The sequence below is a fragment of the Apteryx mantelli genome, chromosome 12, assembly GCF_036417845.1.
Source record: "Apteryx mantelli isolate bAptMan1 chromosome 12, bAptMan1.hap1, whole genome shotgun sequence".
Lineage (NCBI taxonomy): Eukaryota > Metazoa > Chordata > Aves > Apterygiformes > Apterygidae > Apteryx > Apteryx mantelli.
In genome coordinates this window covers 5883611-5905608 of record NC_089989.1, presented here as the reverse complement: position 1 = coordinate 5905608, position 21998 = coordinate 5883611, and the positions used below count along the sequence as shown (strand labels likewise).

Below are 21998 nucleotides of genomic sequence, written 5' to 3'. Positions count from 1 at the left end.
CCCTTGAAATCACTGAAGAACTTCATTGACTTCAAAGGGATGAGAATTTAGTTCAAAATGCAGAAATCAGTGTGAGAGATGAAGGATTTAGTTCTGATTATGTTGCTGGTAATTTCAATTTGTTTTGCCTAACATTGCTTGTGTTGTATATATGGAAACTTTTTTATTTTTTGCGTTGCAACTGCTGCCATCTACTGTGTAAATGCTGGGATTACATGTACTTAACACGAAGGGATTACAGTGGCAGACTTAATGGAAGAAAAGAAGAAAAGCAGATTTAGCTGCTTTGGCCGTTCTTCCAATAAACATGGTAAAACATGTTCTGATTTGCAGTTGAACCTTCTTTTCTGTCAATAATGCATCTGATATGTTAGCTTTTGAAAGCACATATTGTATGCATTTCCTAAAATAGAGGTATAAATGTCTTTGGCATGTAGACACTCATGCATGCAGTTTTTCTGCTTTTTTAAGTGCATGTTTCAAATAGACTGTGCAGTGCTCTAACTTCCTAATGCATCTTATTTAGCTCATTTAGATTTCCACTGAATTATCTTTGTGAATGTTCTTGTTTAAGCCTAGATTTTCCTATTCAGGTGAACCAGATATAAAACCATGTCTTAAATTCAGGTGGGAAGAAATCCACCGAAGTGTTTCGCAAGCTGCATAACTGATCATAGTGTAAATTTAGAAGAGCATGAATGTATTTATTGTTTGGATTATACTTTTCATGTAGAATCTAAAAAAAGAAATAAAAAGCTTTTACTGCATCTGCTTTTTTCTTATATTGATAGTTTTGTATTCATGATTTGTGTTTTATTCTTTCCCACCCAAAATGGAGATGGACAGGGTTTTAGGATGTGGAAATTATTTTCAAATGTTCACCCTTTAAATGATGGCAAACATATTGATTTGACAAAATCACAGTCGTAGCAATTAGGAGATCTAGTTTTAAACCTGCCTACAACAGAATTATTGGAGCAACTGGCCGACTTGCTGTGGTGAGAGAATCACTTTTGTTAAATAGCAGATAAGAGACTGAGGCTGACAAATCTGACCCAGTTACTTTAGAGAATGCAAAATATTAGGTCAGAAATATGTGAACTGATATCATCTTGTGGACTGATTTTCCACAAATATTGAGTCTGCTTGAAATTATTTATGTAACTATTATATGTATTGTCTAATGGCTTGCACAGCTTTACAGGCTGGAATAATTTTTCCATACGAATTGCTGAAAGATAGTGCTAGCGATTTTACTTTGGGTACTACCTGTGTTTCAACAGAGCCTTTAAACTAGCAGGTTCTGGTTCTACTGAGAGTCGTGAAGCAGTGTGGAACCCAGCAGAGTCCATGCTGCTTAAATATCTGCAGGCGATGAATTCTGTCTTGCTACCAGTACCTGACCTTGACTCTTAAAAGCATTTGCAAGCATGTGTGCTCTGCTCTGCAGTTTCACCTGTACCTTGCAGGGCAGGCATCCCTTTAACAAGCTGGATTTTTCCAGATGACACATCAGTGGCCTAACTCCTTTTCTGTGTTTGTGAAACTATTACTGCTGATCTGAGTAGTGCAGATTTTGATTGGCACTGGATGTCATTAGAAATCCCACCCTGGATATTTTTCTTCATATTATCTGTACCTCTATTTCTACATTAAAAGAAAAAAAAAATCAAATCTGCAGATGGGTGCAGGAAGAGGTTTATTTTTCTAAGCTAGTTCCATATAAGAGAGGACTGTCCATCTTAGTGGGTATACAACATTCCTAAGATTCATAATGTCATCCTTCAGGCTAGAAGCTGTTGGTTCGGTGATGCTTTTGCAAGGAGGACTGATTGTTTTACGCTACTTCCACTGCCATGCAGCCAAGCCCATTCAACTGTATCTTGAGTTTCCATGGGATACCAGTAAAGAGAGAGAATGAATGCTGACAGGATCAAAATTAAGTCTGCACTATTTAAACAGATGCCTGGATACAATATCATGTGGAACATTTCCTTCTAAGCAGCTTCTTCTTGAACTGAATTTATCCTGAGGGGCTTCACAGCCAGAGTAGATAGTACCACTTCTTCCTGATGTGTGTTTTCTGGGCATACAGCAGGTTTAAGAAAATTTGTGATGAATTTGTAATGAAAATATTGAGTCTTATGGGTTTTTTTGTTGTTGTTGTTCTGCTTTCTTAATTAACTACATGAAAGATTCTGCATTCAGCATTCAGAAAATCCATGTACTGAATTGAGAAAGAATTAGGACAATTTTGGAACTCATGGAAATAGTTGTATGTTAGTAGAAGGCGGAAGAAGACCAATTTGTAAGGTTTCCTCTAAAATGTTGCCGGTATAGCATCGTGTTTAAATAACTAAGATTCTGTCCAGTAGCTATTATTTATTATTCTGTGTTAGCTGTACAGATCACTGCAATCACTGCACTTCTGCAGATACTTTCCCTTCAGCACATAAATCGCCAGACAACTACCACCAAGGTACATCAGTGTGGAAATGAGATCAGCCTATGGATCAAGAATACATAACTGAAGTTGAAATGGAGTAAAATAGAAATTACATGCTTTCTAGAGGAGAACATTTGTGACAAAAATACATACCACCAGACTTAACAATTCAGGGTGTAGTTTAGCCTGCTTCTGGATTCCATAGTGACACTAAACTGTCACATAGTAGGAATATTGGAATTTCTTTCTTCCAGCTCCAGCCAGATAGGATATATCAGTTCTGATGGATGCTGACCTGCTCTTAGTTATGCTCTGTTATGTCGTGGATGGGAGTTTGAAATCCCTGCTCCAAAATCTGAAAGCTGTTTAGAGTAAAGACCCCATATTTTACCATGAAAGAAAAAACTATTTTCTTATCCTCAAAATGTTTTGTCTGAAATTCTCTCAAAGTACCCAGCATTCAAATTTCGCAGTAAAGATAATAAAGGTTGGTTAGAGGCTAAAAGCAGGGTCTTGTACTAGAAAGTGTTCAACCGCTTTACTAGTAGGCACTACTAGTTGAAGAAGGAAGTGACTACTTCTAGCTAGCCTCAATATGTTACATTTATTTCACTTAAATAGGATTTCGGGTTCAGAATTGAATTCTGTTCTGGTTGTTTGAAAGTAATGGACATTAAAATCAAAGGCATTTTTGCCTGAAAGAGGCAATGAAGAGATGGCGCTGAACTGACAAACATAGCAACATTACACTTCCATCAAGCAAGTTGTCTTGACCAATCATTTCACCCGTGCTTTGAACAGCATTTCTTAGTCCAAGAAATTAAGATATGTGGATATTGGAAGGCTCTCTGGAAAATTACTCAGAGTTACAAATCAAGGCTGTTTGAGATGCTTCAGTTATGAACTATTTAATTTGCCTGCACTTGATCAGTCTTTAAAATGCCAACCTTTAGAAAGTTCTTGAAAACATACTTCTTAGACATAGGCAGAGAAACAAAAATATTGTTAGGTCAAGAAAATAAGGTTGACTTTAAAATACTTATTTTTAGAAAAATGAAAGAAATAGCAACTTGTTTAAGTGCTGTTAGAAAAGAACATTGTCGAAAATCCCATATGTAACAATACTACTGGAGCAGTCAACTTTGCTGGAGAAGGTGCTACTGCTTGAGCCTTAGCAGCAGTCAGGGGCCTGGTAAAAGCCAGTGTATTTGACCTAGTTACTGTATACTCGGGAAAGTATCAAGCTGCATGTGGGTGGTTTATATTGCCTAATGCAAGCATTTTTTCATTTAAAACCAATTACCATAATTTGAAATGAGGTGATATTATCTAGGAATCTAGATAATCTTTCCAGAAGAGCACCAGGAAAATAAAGGCCAAAAGGAGAATAAAGAATAAAGGCAATTTGAATTTGAGAGTGTGTATTGATATCTTCCTTTGAATACTGGAGCACCAGTTTAAAAATCTCAACGCTGGTCTTATTGAGATCAGATGGTCTTTCAAAAATTCATTGTATGTGGCGTACTTTGCCCCAACGGACAACTGCCTTAAAAAGCTGTGGTCGTGAAACCGAGTCATTTCGAAGCTTGCCAAGCGCTTGCATTAGCTAGAGTGGATGTGGTCATGCAGTGCTGCTACTGTTCTCTTCCGGCTAAAGATTTAAAGACTTACTAGCATTGCTGGAGCTAGACTTTCACGTGTTCGCAGTACTTCTGTCAAGTTTTCTACTGGTATATAAATTGCGGTAAAATAATATGTGAGTTTCTAATTTAAAATGAACTGTTCATGGTTCTGTTTTTTCCTCCTCTGTGTTTTGCAATGCAGCACCTGCAAGTCACTAGCAGAGCTAGAGCAACAGCCCTGTTTGAAATAGAGGGGGACATTCTGGCTGTATTTAATAATTAGCAAAAGTGACATTGCCTTCATTAGGGACAAAGATTCTTTTGTTCGGTACTTTTTTTTTTTTTTTTTTAATCCAGTCATGTTCAGAAGGGCTGAACTTTGTTATTGTAGATAAAGTCATCAAGTCTGGGTAGATCTGAATTAAAACTATATTTCATTACACTTCTTAAATTATTTGGTGTTTATTAAAAGCAAATAACATTTGTGTGATATTGAGTGATGCTTTATGAGGAATTGAATTTTAGGTACTGCTTTTAGACTAGGGAAGGATTGATTTGACAAATGTGTGACACCTTGTATATTTAATACTTCCTTGCAAAAGTGGGCCTACTTCTGTTCTCGTGTAGCAGTTGTTAATAACATACAAAACAAGACCTCTGCAGTCTGGTATTTTGGAGTTGCCCACGTGTGCAAAAACATTCATTGTTAAGTGGCTGTAATGGTGTTTTCTGTCTGCATGCAAATCATCCAGTGCAAGGGAAACATTTCATTTTTTTTTTAACAGAGAGGGAAACCAGTTGCATTTATTGCAAAAGACCCTTGTATTTTTAAATAAAAAATATTCATTCTGAAGATCTGAGACAGTATCCAAAATAGTTCTGTCATTTTTTTCTTAAACCTTTTAAAATTTTAATTCTTGAATTTGGATATTAGCAAAGACTGCATGCTTTAGTATTAAACTTTAAAATAAAATTCCTTTTGAACTCTGTGGCTCTAAACTGGAAATTTCACAAAAGGCTAGCAGTGTTCATTTTTTAAAATTTTTATTTATAAAGAGAAGCTTGGTATTATAATTGAGATGTGCGCAGGTGCTAACCAAGAATATCTCAGAAGAAAACAGCTATAGTATTGTTTTAAAAGAATAATCAAAAAAGAGAAGAACACTGCAAATGAAGGTTTTGCTGTGCTTACTGCCTGGACTGTCTTGTTTTATGCAAACACCTGCATGGACATTTTGGATCTTGCATCTTTTCTCCATTATGCCAACTCTGTGTTTAAAATTTCATGTGATGGTGACATATTTGTGGGGACAGATTCTCAGCTTGTTGCAAATGCCAGCTGAGCATCTAGCCTGCATAGACCTGTCAGTCTGTTCACATTCAGTATGGAATTAATGGGCATGGAAACCGAACTGCCGTTTACCACTTAAACGTTTCTCTAGGTCAGTATTGGTGCAGTATAGAGGCTGTGGCGAGAAGCTGTTACCAACAGTTTTCATTTTGTACCTGATCCATAGACAGAAAATTCAGGGCCTGATTTTCACTTGCATTAAGGTGTGTGTGATTAAGCCCACTTCAAGGCTCATTTAGGCTACCACAGTAATAAGAGATGCCTAATAGAAATGGGCATATAGCCCTTCAGCCTTCAATACTGTCATTTCAGAGACTTAAAAAAACTAAACCAAAGCAGTAGCAGGTACATCCCCAAACAACTTTAAGATACTCTATTTCACTTATGTTCTTGGTGTGCATTCTCCACCTTCTCTCTTATTTTTCCTATTTTATATAGTATTTCTTATTATAAAACCAGCAATGTTAATTGTATGCTTTTTTGTTTCCAAGATTTTCCTTCCATGCTTGCTCTGCGGATATAGAAGTATTCTCCCCTAGAAAGTACCAAGAACACTGTTCATCCTTTCCTAACCCCTTTTGACAAGATGTTGTCCTCTCTGTGTATTTCAGTTGATTTGGAAATAAAAGGCCATGACCAATGTGCAAATGAGTTTTGTCTAACAAACCATTAGCTACAATTGCTAACTATTCAGTAATGATTCTACCCTACATGCAGTAATTCACTGATGTGTAAAAAAAAAAAAAAAAAAAAAAAAAAAGTAATAATTCCCTTTTTATTATTAGTAAGCCTCATTATCCTTTATACTATCCATTCTGTCACTCCCAGTGCTCCTTCCTGTCTACTCTTACAGTATGTGCCTGCAAAATTACTTCCTAAACTCTTGCCTTGGTATTTCATAATGGTTACAAAAGCCTAGAGCGTTCAGTATGATCAGAGTGTGATAGTGTCTGTTTTCAGAGGAACTTTGATGGCATTTCTTGGAATCAGCAAACATATTAGCGAGACTTAACTGATACTGATAAGCACCTCAAAAGTGTTAATGAAACACTTATAAGAGGTCACAAAAATCTAGCTGAGGTTCATTTCTTTATTAGGGACAGCATGCTCTTTGTTGTGAAATTCCTCTATATTGCATTCTGTAGTAGTGCATTTTCTGTAGTGCGTTTTCAACAGTTATGTTGAATCACTGAAGCAAAACAAAAAAAGCTGTAATACATTCTGGAATTGTGTTTCTTTTGTTATAAGAGGCAGACTGATGAAGGATCTTTCTAACTTTCATCTGATATTCCTCAAACCTTTGAAGCTCTCATTAGACCTGCAAAAATTGGAGGTGTTCTTGCATGGAACAGGAGAGCAGATTCTGAGTAACTTGCTGTGCTTAGCTCTAAATCTAAAAGAGTTTCTATCTCCTAACAGCAAGCATGCCCACTAGTGAAACTGAATCAGTGAACACAGAGAATGTGAGCGGAGAAGGAGAGAACCCAGCATGCTGTGGGAGTTTATGGTGAGTACCTACAGACTGAAAGACTGTATCCCAGTGCTCTCAGCATATCAAAATAAAAAAGAATCATTCTCTCCCCATTGTTTATTCAGCCTAAATTGCTTTCAAACAGTCAAACTTTGTGTGACCCTTGGTTTTTGCCTTTTACTTGTTTTATATTAGACCAATTATTATAGCATTAAAGCACTGCTAAGATTTCAATTCAGAAGATGTAGGTAAATGCCACTAACTTTCCAGTGGAGTCTTGTTTTTCTGAAAGCTTTTATAGCATATAATTATTGTCTAAGGTAATAAGAAAAAACAGAAGTCACCTATGACATTGTTAACTTGTGCATGCTCTGAAGAATATATATTTTGTTGGCAATAGCTGAATGTATGGGAGTATTTCTGTAATGCCATGTTATTCACTATTCAATTACTCAAATTTTCATGGCTTCCAAGCAGCTTCTGTACGAGCAGTTTGTTTAGCATCAGACTTGGCTTTAAACAATTTCCTTTGTTTCACTTTGAAAATTTGTAAAGCTTTAGGAATGGCATTACAGAAAATAGCACAAATGCAGACAATAGTATTTAGGCATTCATGAAGCTTTTTGTTGAGAGCTCGTTTTAATGCATAAGCTTTGAATAATTCTGGTGTATTGATTTTCAGCTGCATTGTTCTAAAGAGAATGAATTTGTGTTAGTTATTTTTTCAGTGCATTTTTTAAAAATGTTTTCCTTTTCTTTCAGTCAAACTATCTCAAAATCCAAGTTCAGGTCAGTATTTTTCTATCTCTGTTCATCACTTTTTTCCATGTTACTATTTACATATCATGATGATCCCATATAATTACTCTTTATTTACTGTATTTGGTCTTACTGTGTGCAAATTGTTCCTAAAAGTTATTGGTGAATACAACAGAAAAGTATTCATGAATATTCCTGGGAATAAAACTCTCTGATTTGCTTTACTCATATTTGTGGCTCTCTCTTCACTTATTGAGGAATACTCAGGAAAATGAGTTTTTATTTGCAAGGATGCTTGCAGAAAGGAAGTGTCATGAGCAGAATTAAGAATTAATAGTGCTGGTAGTGTTAACACTGGGTGTGCTGGTGCCAAATGAATAGGGAGTTTTATTTTACTTTTATTTTCCAGTCTTACAGAATACATATTGAGTAATTGCAAAGGATAATTGCAAACACAGAAGAGAGACCTCTTTCTGTTTAAAAAGCTTAGGCTGCTCCATCAAGGAGCAAACGAAATGCTCTGTAACTTAGGTAAGGAATCAAGTGGCAGACATAATCATGAAGGGCAAAGATAGTCCAACAGTTGCAGACAACCCACTGGACATATATATATATATTTCATATAAATTTTTCAGTGAACAAAGGGACAATCAAGATTATAATGAGAAGTTCCAACACTGAGTAGAACTGATTTCGGGCTGGTGTGTGCAGCAAATAATTCACTGGTAACAATAATGTATTCTCCTTGCAGCAGTGAAGAGGAATAGCATACCCAGGTTTATTCTACTAGCCTTACGAGCTCTAATGATCTGCAATGCTGACCTACCAGTTGTAAGCTGGAGTTGGAGTGGATTTGTGTCCCTTCTCAAAGATGAGCTCCCAGGCAACAGTTAGTGGTGCTTTTCTACACTTAGAGTCTTTTCATGTGACAGGATGATCAAGCTTTATTTTGTCACCCCTTTCAGACAGCAAACTGGTGACAGTGTATAAAAATGGCTTGCTTAGACTTTTGCTGAAGCCTGTGGCCAGTGGAGATATGGCCATTTAGGATGATAGTGCAGAACTGATTAACTTTTTAGAGCTAACATCATCAGTGATAAAAGCTGTATCATTTCTTGGATGCCTTCTGCTACAGGAACTGGCCTTAGCTACATCAACTGAATGGACCAGTTAGGTCCATGTGGACCTTTGAGCTTGACCCTTTATGACAAATATCTGTAAAAGATGAGGCTGCTTTTAGGTTAATGAAGAGAAGTCAATTCAATATGCTAATACTCTGTACCATTTCTCTTTTCATCATTTCCATTTACTATCACTGGAACAAATGAATCTGCAATTTGTTTAATATTTCATTATCTGAGAATCCCCGAATAGCATGATTACCTTGAATTATAAGATTGTCTCCAATTAACCCCATAGCGTAGTAGTTGTTGCTGTGAAGCCTACTCAACATCAGTTTCCAGGGAGGAACTTGAATTTGAAGTGGTCACATGAAACTACAAATATCAGTCAGTGCAACAGACTGCCATTATACCATGCTTTCCAAGTCTGGTCTGCTTGCACAGCAGGAACTCACAGAAGCATTATAGAGGAAGTGAAGGAACACCTGTGTTCTGAGCAATAACCATTATTTACATGTTAAGGAAAATGAGACACAGAACTCTAGAAGTTCTGCTAGATGAGATCTTATAAATTCCTACCCAAAGCAGACTAAGAAAAGTTACTTGTGAGACAAAAAGTCATCAAAGTCTGTTGCCAGCTGTCTAGATTATGCCAGTATCCTGAATGTCTTCTGGATGAGCTTTTTAATCAGAATCTTTTCCTGTGGCAATAAAAACAATCTCATCCTGGTCACACAGAAGTTCGTTCATACACGCATTGCTGTATCTATTCACAGAATTTGTGGCAGTGAGCAGCAGGACGTTGGTGTCTCACATTTGGAAGTGCTGCAGGGGTGAGGTGTTCAACCATACTTCTTAAACCTTAAGCTGAATTTTTTAATGGGAATTCCTCCTGCAATTTTGACATCTTTGCTTGTGGCTTCCTAGAGAGATCCATTCCTTTCAACTTCATGAACCCATGTCAGGGGCAATTTTGAGGCAATGGGGCTCCACATTACAATAGTGCCAGCAATCTTTGTCATCGTTTTCGAAAAAGATGCATCTTTCGCCATGTCTCAGATCCCTAGAGGTTTAACTGACAATATCTATTCTTAGAAAGAAAAGCACTTTGAAGAGCTCCTGGCTTTGCAATACTGCCAAGAACTGAGTGTATCTGGTCTTCTATCTCTATAATGATCTGCAGACTCACTGTACTTCTGATCCCATTGCTTCTGGATACTTAACTGATCATATTTGCAAAATCCGTTTTTCTGATATGTGTAAGTCAGAAGAAGACTTTGCCATCTCGTTTGAGATTTGTATCTAAACCGAGGAAGACACTTATTTTTGATTTCTTGATTTGGAGTTTCTGTAATTTGGGTGCTTTTCTAAAAAGCTCTGTTTACTTAAAATACAAAAATCATCAGTTATGCAACAAAAGCCCTAGGTTATGTGCTCAGCTGTCACTGATGTCCTGACGCGTTCTAAGTCAAATTCGAAATCTCAGGGAGATCAGTCTGTATCTCATTCTTCTGGCCTGATCCTCACTCCCAATATCAGGAATGTTATTCTGCAGTGGTGGTACACCATGTCTCAGGGCAAAGTAACTCAGGACATGATTTCTTAAGGACATTGGTTTGACCATAAAATTCTTGGCCTTTGAATCAAAATAGAAAATGCTTTTTATTCCAAGCTAGCTGACCTGCTATACCATAAGTGAAAATAGAAGTTAATCCTCCAGAGTATGTTTTTGTACAGTCAGATGGGTACTTAATCAAGAGAATTACATCTGAGCAAGATGCAGCAATTATCTGCCAGTTTATGAAGTGCAGATTTATATCAATCAAACATTGTGTTAGGTTGTATATTGGTATATGATCTGTACAGCCTGTTTGTAACCTTCCAGGTGGAATTTGAGACATTTTGATACTAGATCAACTGTTTCTCTCCTCAAATGGAAGTGATATAGTTGTGATTAGAGGAGGGTGGATTTCTACTAGTTGAAGAGAAGACATTTTTGTACATTGTCCTATGTGAAGGTCCCTCCCTATAAGAATTCACTTCCCCATTTTTCAGTATGAGTACATGATTGTATGAACCTTTAAGTCATGCTGAAAAGCTAGTATTATGCTCTGACTCCTGTGATCACAAAAATGAGGAATGGAAAACTAATCTTAAGGGCTTTTATTTTTTCATAATGAGTGAGTGCTCTGGCACAATTATTCTGTCCTTTATTTTATAAAGAACAGTAGTGAAATCTGGGGTCTCCACACAGATGTTAATGCCCACAATTACAGAAGTGTTCTCTAATCTTGGGCATCAGTCTTTATATCTCTGTGAGGTGACTAGTGAAAATGAGACACCCCAGTTTCACAGATACAGGAATTATGCATATGGTTCTAACAAGAACATCTAATTCAGAAAAATGTCATGATACAGTGAAATGTTGCTGATACAAAATGATCTGAAAATAAAATGATTGTTCACAGTTTTGCATAGGTCTAATAGCAATTCCGAATGAGTGTGCAAACACGCCGAGAGCAAGTAACCCAGCCAAATTTCATAGACTGTGCGTGGCTGGCTGACACCAAGTTCAGCCACACTCAGCGCACAGCTGGATTTCTCATGTGTGGATTCAAATGTAGGACTGGATCCTAAAGGACCAACTAAACATGAATATATGAATGGAAGAAAGTGGAAATTACAAACATATTTGTAAGAATAATGATTTGTTCATAAATAGTTGGGAAGAGAAAAATGATAAATTATTTAATGAGAAAGGAAGCATGAATAATTTGGTTTGTTGTAACAAATTATATCAATTTTAAGTATCCTTTGTGATTTGAGTATTTATTCAAGACTGCTACATTTTGTGAAAAATGCTTGATAATTTTGTAAAAACAGCATTATGTCATTACTAATTTATGAAAAATGGAATTTCACTTCAAAATCAAAGGCTACATTTCATCCTTCTTTAAAGGAATGTGCTTTTATGTTAAAGCTAGGAGGGGCAGTTACTGAAAGGTAGAAAACTACTGAGTGAAAATTGTGTAATATTTTTCATATTTTATGTAGCCACAAGTTTTTCTGTCACAACAGGCCGTCTATCTTGGTCTGCTACTTTCTCTTTATTTCTTTAGGTGTACAGAGCTACTGAAGATAGAAAAAACCTGCTATTCTCCTATTCTCCGTGTTGAGTTCTTGCTTTATTTCTGTAGGCTTCTTACATGCATTCATACTTTTCAAACACTTCTACGTGTGAGTGCCCCCGCGTACCCGTTGGGCAGTGTTTTCATAGGTACACCATTTAGCTAAACTGTTCTATTGCTGATTCTGCGGACCTTTCCACAAAAGCCATCCCATGGGCTTCAGTGAGCCATGAGTTACGTGCTTTGAGATGGCTGTTGGCTCACATGAGTACAGATATCCAAATAGTATTATGCTCATCTAATTGACTTCAATGATGGGATGTTCTGTAAGTGTAAAAAAAAAAAAAAAAAAAAAAAAGCTGTTTTGCCTACCCGGAAGTGAGCCGTGCTGGTGATGGCTGTGGGCATAATGCTGTTTAGCAGGGGACTGGCAAGATAAGAAGGATCTTGAATACCGTGTTTTATTAGGTCAGGACAGAACATTTTTTCTGTATATGGTTATTATAGTGCAAAGGCATGAACCATCTTTGTACCAATGTCTGAAGCCAGTATTAATTTCCATTACTACAAGCAAAAATTGAAGGTGCATAAAGAAAACTCGGTTAATGCTTGAATATATTGCCAAGCTTGGTTACTTTTATTGGCAGCGTTATTGCGTATTGGATCTACTACCCAAGGCAGACTTAAAGCGTTTCTGATTTTATACATACTACATACAGTACCTGCTAATTCAGGTACTAGAAGCATTAACAAGTTCATCTAGTTATTTGTAACAATTTTCAAATGCTGTAGTTCTGTGTCAGTCCACCCTAAATTTGTGAAACTGCCAAAAGGGCCGTAGTGCCCTTCCCCCGACTTAGCCACTGGTTCTTCCTGCTCTTTTTGTGATGCAGCAATGCAATGAATTGGATCAGACAAGTGACTAGCTAAAATTAACCCCCCCAAAAAGAAACTGGTCTCCGCCAGTCAATTCTCTGATCTGGCTCACTATGTTAAGGTTAGTTTTGGCAAAAGGGAAGGGAGAGGGAAGAACAGGGAGGGCAGACCAACCCTTTCCATCACAGCAGCTTTATGCTAGACTAACTTGTTTGTGAAACTACAGCGGAGGAAGCTTCTGCATGCACACTTCCTTCAGTTCTTTGCTATTTTAAGGCTAGTTCAAGCTTCTATTGAAGTTTATGCCTGCTCTGCCCCTTGAGTTTTGGGTGAAATAATTGCTCTCAGCAGCTAAAATTTGTTATCTGAGTCCGTAGCTGTAGTTCTGGGTGTGTGAATTTTATATGGTTCCCATTTAGGCAACATCTAGTGCTTCGTAGTTCTCTTCCTATGAGCCAGCAAGACAGTTCACAAATGGAAATGCAGCCCAAGGAGACTAACTGGTTTCCCAAAGTTCCCAGGGCTGAAGCCAAAACTGAATCCAGTTTTATGAGTCCTAAGCTATTGCCCTCACTTATGAATCCAACTGGTATCTAGGTAGGGACTGTTTCCGCATCCTTGATTATCACCCTGAGTCATCTCACAAACATTTGTCTGCTGATACTGTTTCAAGGTACATCAGCAGAAACCTTTAGGAGTCGCTGACTGATATTTCTAATATTACGGGGTAGATTTAGAAAAGTTCACCTCAACATTTCTGCGTTCTTTAATCCTACCTGTATCGTGTCCATGGATTAACTCAAGGCCTACAGTTTCAGACTAAACGTAATCTAAATTCAGATCACTCAGATCAAACGTAATCTGAATTCAGCTCATAACTGCTTTTTGGGCTTTTCTTTATTGCTATTAAATGTATGGGGCCTGGGAAGACAGATTTATCTTGTTACTCCGTGAAATGTTAAGTGCAGCTTAATCTAATCGTGTCACAGGCAATTAGAGTCTGCAATGGTTGTAGTTTGATTAAAAATCTATAATCAAATCTAAAAAATGAAAAAGAAATTAATACCCCTTAATCTGCAGCTGGTAATAATTTATACAACTATCTGAAGTGCTATGTGCATATTTATGTAAATGCACCCACTCATGCATACATATTTGCACTATATTTTCTACACAGAAGAAACCCGTCTCAAGTTCATGTACATTTTCTATATAATAATACATTTGTTTTTATTTGAATTTTCAGTCGACGCTGGCGTCGCTGGAATCGATTTAATCGAAGAAAATGTAGAGCTGCAGTAAAGTCTGTCACTTTTTATTGGCTTGTTATTGTCTTGGTCTTTCTGAACACATTAACTATCTCATCGGAGCATTATAATCAACCTGACTGGCTGACCCAGATCCAAGGTATGATCAAAAATTATTTATCCTGTTCTTAACTATGGATAGTTACATTCTATCAGTGCCTACTTTTGTACTTTGCCATTTTGTTATTTGTTGCTGTCCTGAAGGATATTCAGCCAGAGAGAAATACAAGAAATGGCTGAATGTATTACATTCCCACAACTGTAACACAGCTTAATGGCATACCAGCAAAAACCTGACAATACTAGATTGTAAATACCTGTACTTTTGTCATTTAACCATGCTTGAAAGAAGAGAAAGGAAATGGTAACTGGCATAGCAGAATATGCTGTGGGCTGTATTGCTTGAGATCCAGTGTGGACTCAAGCCATGAGCACAGCACAGTAGATTGGAAAGACGAACAGTTTTTAGGTGGCAGGAGGCTGTAAAGTAATGTAAATCCTTGTGTAAAAAATGCTGCCAATGTAAAGAAGCAGCATTTACTTCCCTTTTGGGCAAAAGGCTGTAACCTAGTATATAAAGTGTAGAAATAATATGTTAAAGGAAAAATGGAGTCTATAGGGCAATTCAGAAATGTCATGTTTTTTTAAATATTTTGTTTCAGATATCGCAAATAAAGTTCTTCTGGCTTTATTCACCTGTGAAATGTTAGTAAAGATGTACAGCTTGGGCCTGCAGGCTTATTTCGTATCTCTTTTTAACCGCTTTGATTGCTTCGTTGTTTGTGGTGGCATTGTTGAAACCATTTTGGTGGAATTGGAAATTATGTCACCCCTTGGAATTTCAGTGTTTCGCTGTGTTCGTCTCCTGCGTATTTTTAAAGTAACGAGGTAAGATTAACTAATACTGCTAATTTTAAGGATAGTTGAATGGTGATCAGCAATTCTTTTGTAATACTTCATCACGCGCTGCTCTTTTACTGGTTTTTTTTGTTTGTTTGTTTGTTTTTGTGTGTGTGTGTTAACACACGCATTTTAATTTATAGGCACTGGGCATCCCTGAGCAACTTGGTAGCATCCTTGTTAAACTCAATGAAGTCCATTGCTTCACTGTTGCTTCTGCTTTTCCTCTTCATCATAATCTTCTCGTTGCTTGGAATGCAGCTGTTTGGAGGCAAATTTAATTTTGATGAAACTCAAACAAAACGGAGCACCTTCGATAATTTTCCACAAGCTCTTTTAACTGTATTCCAGGTAACTTTCTTTCACCCCCTATGAAACATTTTACCTTTGATGATCAACAGAACTGTTTAAATGATCATGTTTCCTGAAAATAAAATCACAAATACTATTTATTCAGTTTACTTTAAGTAGCATTCTGCTCATTAAATTCAGTACTCTGGTAATTCTGCACCATTTGTACCATTTGTTTCATGTCTTATTTGATCTATCTATGCAACATAGCTGTCATATTACTTCATTAAATTAATTCTTCTTTGTCCATCAAAGAGGTGGAATGTTACTTTATTTTAATTAAAATGTTTTCTTTAAGTTCATTAACTATATAAAAGTTCAGCTATCCCCAAGCATAAAAAATTGAGAAGCACTGTAAGAGTGCATATTTGCATATGGTCATATCACTTACTCTAATATAAATTAAGTATGAATATATTTAAAGAGACACTGTCAGGTTTAATGTTTTAAAACATCTTGTCTATTACTTGTGAAAATATTATTAGAATTAGAGCCATGCTTACAGTTTACTTTTCACTATTTCATGATTTTTTTTTTTTTCTCAGTTTGGACACTGGAATCAGGCTAATCAGTTCATCTTTCTAGTCATGTTCATGTTCAGCTTTGCAGGCATTGCACATTACCACAATGTTTGGTTTCAGACGTTGTGGGTGAGTGTTTGGAGCTGACCCCGCAAGGCTTGACTCTGTCAGCTTCCCATCGCCTCCATAGAATTTTCATCTGGTGACTGTCTGGAGCAAACAAAAAAATCTTTCCTCTTATTTTAACATAAGGAAATTTTAATGAGAAACTTCCTTAAGAAGAAAAGTATCCGCATTAGACCTGACATTGCCCCTTTAAAAACTGAAGGCAGTACTTCCTAACTCAGCCAAGTTAGGCTTTATTCAGATTTTAGGTTGCCTGATTTTCAAAGAAAATTTCCTTCATTTTCAGAATATGCTCTGGAAGGACCTGCTGGGTGCTCAGCAGCTATGAAAATCAGATGATAAGTTTAGGTCTCCAGAGATGGATTTTGGAACTTGACATGCCTATGATTTTCTTGAACAGCCATGTCATTACTTGGAAGGAGAGTTAGTATGACATGTTTTCCCAAGGTAGAACTAGTAATTTTTAAGAACTTACTTAGAAATATATAAAGTATCCCAATAACTTGAGGTGTAAGACTCAGACTCTTAGTAGTACAAAATAGTAGTACAGAAAAAAGTGTAGTTGCTCAAATATAAACTATGCTTCTTTTAACTAATTAACAGATTTCTATAAAATTCTTCTTTTAGACTTTGGTAAAATTATGTGAAGCAACAGGAAATAAGAAAATCATGTAATTCTCCTACAGCAGTTGAGTTCCATTCAGTTTAAAATAGCTACCAAGATAGATGAATGTGCTGTATCACTAGGTATGTTGCATTACTGAAAATCAGGCCTCTTCTGTGTGCCAATATCAATAAAATTTCAGGCTTCTATTTTTATTACTTTTGCCTTTGAACTTCACTATATAAATGCTTAGCTTAAAATAAAAACTAGTAGAGTTAAGCATCTCTTGAAAGCTTGGATTTATTTAAATGGAAATTTTAAAACACTACATATTAATAAAAAGACTATGGTATTACTTTTGAATAAAGAAGGCCAGCTTTATTGTGTATTGTTGACAGAGGAAACAATCCTTTTTTGCTGTCTTTGTTGAGTTGTTAATAATATATCTGCTTCTTAGATTCTAACAGGTGAAGACTGGAATGCTGTTATGTATGATGGCATAATGGCATATGGTGGCCCATCATCCTCAGGAATGATAGTCTGTATATATTTCATTATCCTCTTCATCTGTGGTAACTGTATCCTTTGCATTCACTGGAAACTTTTCCAAATGGGGCTGTGTGCCAGGGCCTAACCACACCAAGGGCATAGGCAAAATTTGTCTAGGATGGAGTAAGTTGCTGTGGACGTGCATGCTCATTCTGCCTGTGCTAGGCCCTTTAAAGAGATTTTCTTTTGTACATCTATTCCCTTATTTTATCTTCTGTAGCGAGGGAGACTCCGGTGGTCTCTGAGTGCATCCCCAATGACCACACTGGCAGAAACCAGAACATTTTCTCTTTCTTCCTTCAGTGGGAAAACAGCCTTATTCTACCTGCTTGTTTCTGTTTGACATCTCTCCCTCTCAGAATGCATGGATGTAGTCTGATCTCTGTGACAGAAATTTCCCATTCATCCTGTTGATGCTTGGAATAGCTGTGTTAATTCTGACACGCTCTGACAGCGGAGCCAGTGATCCGCTGCAGAGTGCAGAGACCAGATGAGAGAAGTTGGCAAGGAGCAATATTGAGTCAGCGTGGATTAAGCTCACCAAAGAATTTCCCTTCCCTTTCTTCAGTTTACTGGAAATACTCCACTGCCCCCATGTAGCAACAGAAACTAATGTTGTTAGAATTCTTAAAAGGTCAGGAGGTAATAAAAGGGCAAAAACATTCTATTTGCTGTACTATATGGCACTTGTATCTGTATTGGTACTTAACTGATACAAACTGAAGTGTGGGATTTGATATAGATTGTCATTGACACAGAAAATAGTGCATTAAAAATAAATTTTTCAGGATGCCTCAACAGACTTTTAAAAGGCAGTGTTTCATATTTGAAATTTGCTCATGCTAGTGTAAATTTAAATTTCATTTATTTACAAAATGTCAAGTATTCTGCTGTTTTAAAATTGGTGGCTTTAATGGATTTCTGCTTATTTTACACCCAGTATTAATATGGTCCATTAAGTGGGTGTTTTTACCACTACTCTCCAGCATTACATATCTCTACGCTTAGGCTGGGAACATAGGTTTCATGTCTCTCATGTTGTCAGTGTTTATGCTGGTAATAAACCAAACAAGTATGATAACACATAATACCCTTAATCTGATTTGAAATAGATATCTTGCTAAATGTCTTCTTGGCCATTGCTGTGGATAACTTGGCAGATGCTGAAAGTCTAAATACAGCTCAGAAAGAAGAAGCAGAAGAAAAAGAACGGAAAAAGAATGCAAGGTAAAATCGCACAAGCACATCGAATGAGGAGGAGAGTACTGAAGTCTTTCTTTTATAAAGGGTTTCTTTATATAAATACCTTTGCCATCTTCAAAAGTTGTCAGACAGAAAAAAAAGAAAAGAATTTACCTAAACATTAAAACAAGACCCAATTAATATGATTTTAGATAAAAGTTGGCTAGTAATTGGGAAAATGGGATGAACTAAGGAGATAATGGTAAGCCAGCTGATATTTAAACATTGCAATGGTAGGATTTTATTGCACAATTGGAACAAGAGTGTATCTGTTGTTGCTGGCACACAACTCCCTGGGGAATCGATTCTACAAGTCTTATATATACAAGAAGAAAACCTTCTTTTGAAATGAGTACTGACCTATTGAAGTCAATACAAGTTGTTTGTATGAGTCCAAGGGCACAGTTTATCCCCACAGAAAGGAGTAATGCTCACACATTGAATGTTTTAGGGATTAGCTTCTGGAATTTTATTCAAAATTATAATCTTTTAAATGGATCAAGTGTATTCAAATGCAATAAATTTTATTGCCCTGGTGTTTACCGCTGTTCAATTCACTTCAGATATTTTACTATATGTTTTTGGTATACTTTCTTAACTTTTCATGAAATGGGTATAGCTCACTTAAAATCTGTCTTAACCTGATGTGCTTTGTAATTTTATTTTTATTTTTATTTTTTTGTAGAAAAGAGAGTCTGGAAAATAAAAAAAGCGAGAAGTCGGAAAGTGACCAGAAGAAGCCCAAGGATAGTAAGGTGTTTATTTTGAAAGTTGTGTCTTAGTTAAGAAGCTGTTTTAGTAATTCTGCTAAGGAAGACTTTTTAAGTCTACAGTGCCCTCTGTGATTTCTTTTATGAATCCATTCTACCTACTTTTTTTTTTTTTTTTTTTTTTTCAGGCAAAGGTTAGGAAACTTGGTTCTGGTGGTTTACACCCTCAAAGAACCTCTTAACCTATAAGTGCCTTTTGGTTTCAAAGAATCCTGGGAAGGAAAGCTCTTAGAGCATGAAATAGTTAATGTTGGACAAATTTGACATTACCTAAGGATCCCTGTAGGTGTTTTGGCTGAAAAATCCAATGGAAGAGATTAGCGAATGATAAACTCTTCACAGAATTTTTAAATGTTCTAGGTAATTTCCATAGAAGCCTGTTAGTTATATTCTTGTTGTAATCTACACAGCCATAAGAATTATTAAAAAATTCATCTTTTAAAAATACATATTGAAATGTCAGCTCTCCTCCATTCTCAGAGTTATCCTGTATTGAGAACCTCAGAGAGTAAGCATGGGAATTACTTCCCTGGTTTCAGAGGCTTTTTTGATTTGCTCTCAATTCAACATTGTACTCCAAGCTATACTGAAATTTATTTTTCTTCTGCTGTGTCTCTTTCATTGCCATAGGTGACAATTGCTGAATATGGAGAAGGAGAAGATGAGGATAAAGATCCCTATCCACCCTGTGATGTACCAGGTATGGGACTTACAAGCCAGAAAACAAACATTTGTTTGCTGAAATACGCTAAACTTACTCTCACTAAGTTCTGAATCAATCCCTTTGAAGTCAGTGAAGTTGTACTCTGTTATCAGCAGATAAATGGGCCTGTAGGTTGCAAAATACTATCTTTTTCTGCGCCTCACTAGACAGTACAAACAGCATAAGAGAATTAATACTGTGAGCCTGAAGACTGCTCTGGTATTACTTAATGTGAGAGGGAATTATAAATTTCTTTGAAATGTTTGGCTAAAAGGGACATTCCAGAGTTCATGACATTCGATCACTTTTATCTTAGCTTCTTCCAGTCCAGTGAATGTATTTATTTAAAAAACAGTTCTGTCAGATTGACTGGATTCCTGTTACAGAAATCTTGTTCTCAACTACCTTTTGAGACTCAGTGCTCAACCAGTGCACGGAGTCTATGTACTTTGACATTGATATGTGAGGATTTGGCACATACGAAAGTGGAAAGTTGTGAGGTAGAGAGGTTGTGGAATCTCCATCCTCAGAGGTATTTAAAAAGATTTTGAGAACTTGCCTAAGATCACTTCCGCACCCAGCTGTAAGACATTAAAAATGCCTTGAATTAATGCACTTTTTTTTACCTGGAGTTATACAAGTAATTGCCTTTAAAACCTCTTGTTACGCATTCCTGTTAGTATGTATGTGTATATATCCCTTTATTTTGTGTGTTGTATTCTATATATGCTGTCAGAGAGCAGTGAGGGCCAGCTGCTACCCAAAGGATGGGGAGCCAGATAACACAGCCAGCAGGGCAGGGACCTTGCCGGCCAGGGCTCAGCCCCATAGTACCCAAGAAAGACGAGCAGTGCAAGCCTGGAGATGGTAGCTAGGTTGAACCAAGAGCAGTCAAGATCATCAGGCAAGTTCATGGTGATGAGGCAGGTCTGAGGACAAGTCAGGAAATCAGTCCACAGGTCAGGGTAAGGATCACATCTAGTGAGGGTGACCAGAGTAGGACATAGTCCAGTGATCGCCACGTAGGTCTATAGTGATGAGAGAGGTCCAAGGGCAAGCTGGGAAGTCAGTCTGTGAGTCAGGGTCCAGATCAGCAGGATCCATGGCCAGGTACAGGCATGGCTGTGGCTGAGCTGGAGACCAGCACTCCTCCAGCATAGCTCAGGCAGGGACTGAAGGTCCCGGGATGAGCTGAAATGGAGATCCTGGGTTCTTGGGCAGCGGTGTGGGTTGAGGCCCCAGGTAAGTCTGGGCAGGGCCATTAAGGCCTATTAGTGCTCTCAGGGCCCTGACATACTCGCCCATATATATGCATACACATATATAAGTTCATGACAACTAGATGGATATTCATGTATTCATAGATTTTTTTAAAAACCATGCTATGAATATATATTTTAATATAAGTCATACTTTTATACTGTTATGAACAAAAACTCAATCTTTTTTATTTTATAGTAAAAAAGTGTTTAATTTAAAGTAGGTGAAGATGAGGAAGATGAGGAAGAAGAACCAGAGGTACCAGCAGGCCCACGTCCCCGAAGAATATCAGAACTAAATATGAAGGAGAAGATAACACCAATCCCTGAAGGGAGTGCCTTCTTCATTTTCAGCAGCACCAATCCGTAAGTATAATTTATAAAAGTACTTATTTAGCCCCTCGAGGTTTAGCACTAAGCTATTTAGTGTGGGAGAACGCAATCTTCTCCATGGTAGAGGTCTTCACGGTTAAGATTAGATGATGATGTGTGGATCAAGATATGTTTTGGGCTTGTTGTATCTTATTTATTGCATAGGTTGTCTAATACTTTTCAGAATTTCCAAACACACTGGAAAAAAAAAGTTATTTGAATCAGTAATTTTAAGAACACATATGCTGAATGCAAAAATTTTAGATTTGCTGAACATGTCAAATTCCTTTTGGCCTCAACTAATGCTATAGATTCTCAGGCCAAAATGGCCATCTTACTTAACTGAGATACACTGTACTCAAATCATCTCATTAATAACAGGAGAATGAATTTTGCTTAAGATCCTTGTGATTCTTCAGAGGAATATTTCAGACAACTTTAATGTTATTGAGTTATGAACCTGATCCTGCCTTTTTGCCGATTTAATCCTGGACCAGCTCCATGGAAGTACTCAACAGCA

General features: G+C 37.0%; 2 protein-coding genes across 3 annotated transcripts in view; one reads left to right on the top strand and one right to left on the bottom strand.

The window, feature by feature from the left end:
* Positions 1-21998, bottom strand: part of CHDH (choline dehydrogenase) — a 463978-nt gene that overhangs the window by 341841 nt on the left and 100139 nt on the right. The gene's annotated exons all lie outside the window — the stretch shown is intronic.
* Positions 1-21998, top strand: part of CACNA1D (calcium voltage-gated channel subunit alpha1 D) — a 211740-nt gene that overhangs the window by 107883 nt on the left and 81859 nt on the right. The window contains exons 10-19 of the mRNA XM_067303775.1: positions 6839-6926; positions 7653-7679; positions 14021-14181; positions 14744-14969; positions 15125-15332; positions 17041-17161; positions 18245-18359; positions 19060-19129; positions 19775-19844; positions 21328-21472. Coding sequence (XP_067159876.1) covers positions 6839-6926; positions 7653-7679; positions 14021-14181; positions 14744-14969; positions 15125-15332; positions 17041-17161; positions 18245-18359; positions 19060-19129; positions 19775-19844; positions 21328-21472 — 1231 coding nt within the window. The remainder of the gene's footprint in view (positions 1-6838; positions 6927-7652; positions 7680-14020; positions 14182-14743; positions 14970-15124; positions 15333-17040; positions 17162-18244; positions 18360-19059; positions 19130-19774; positions 19845-21327; positions 21473-21998) is intronic.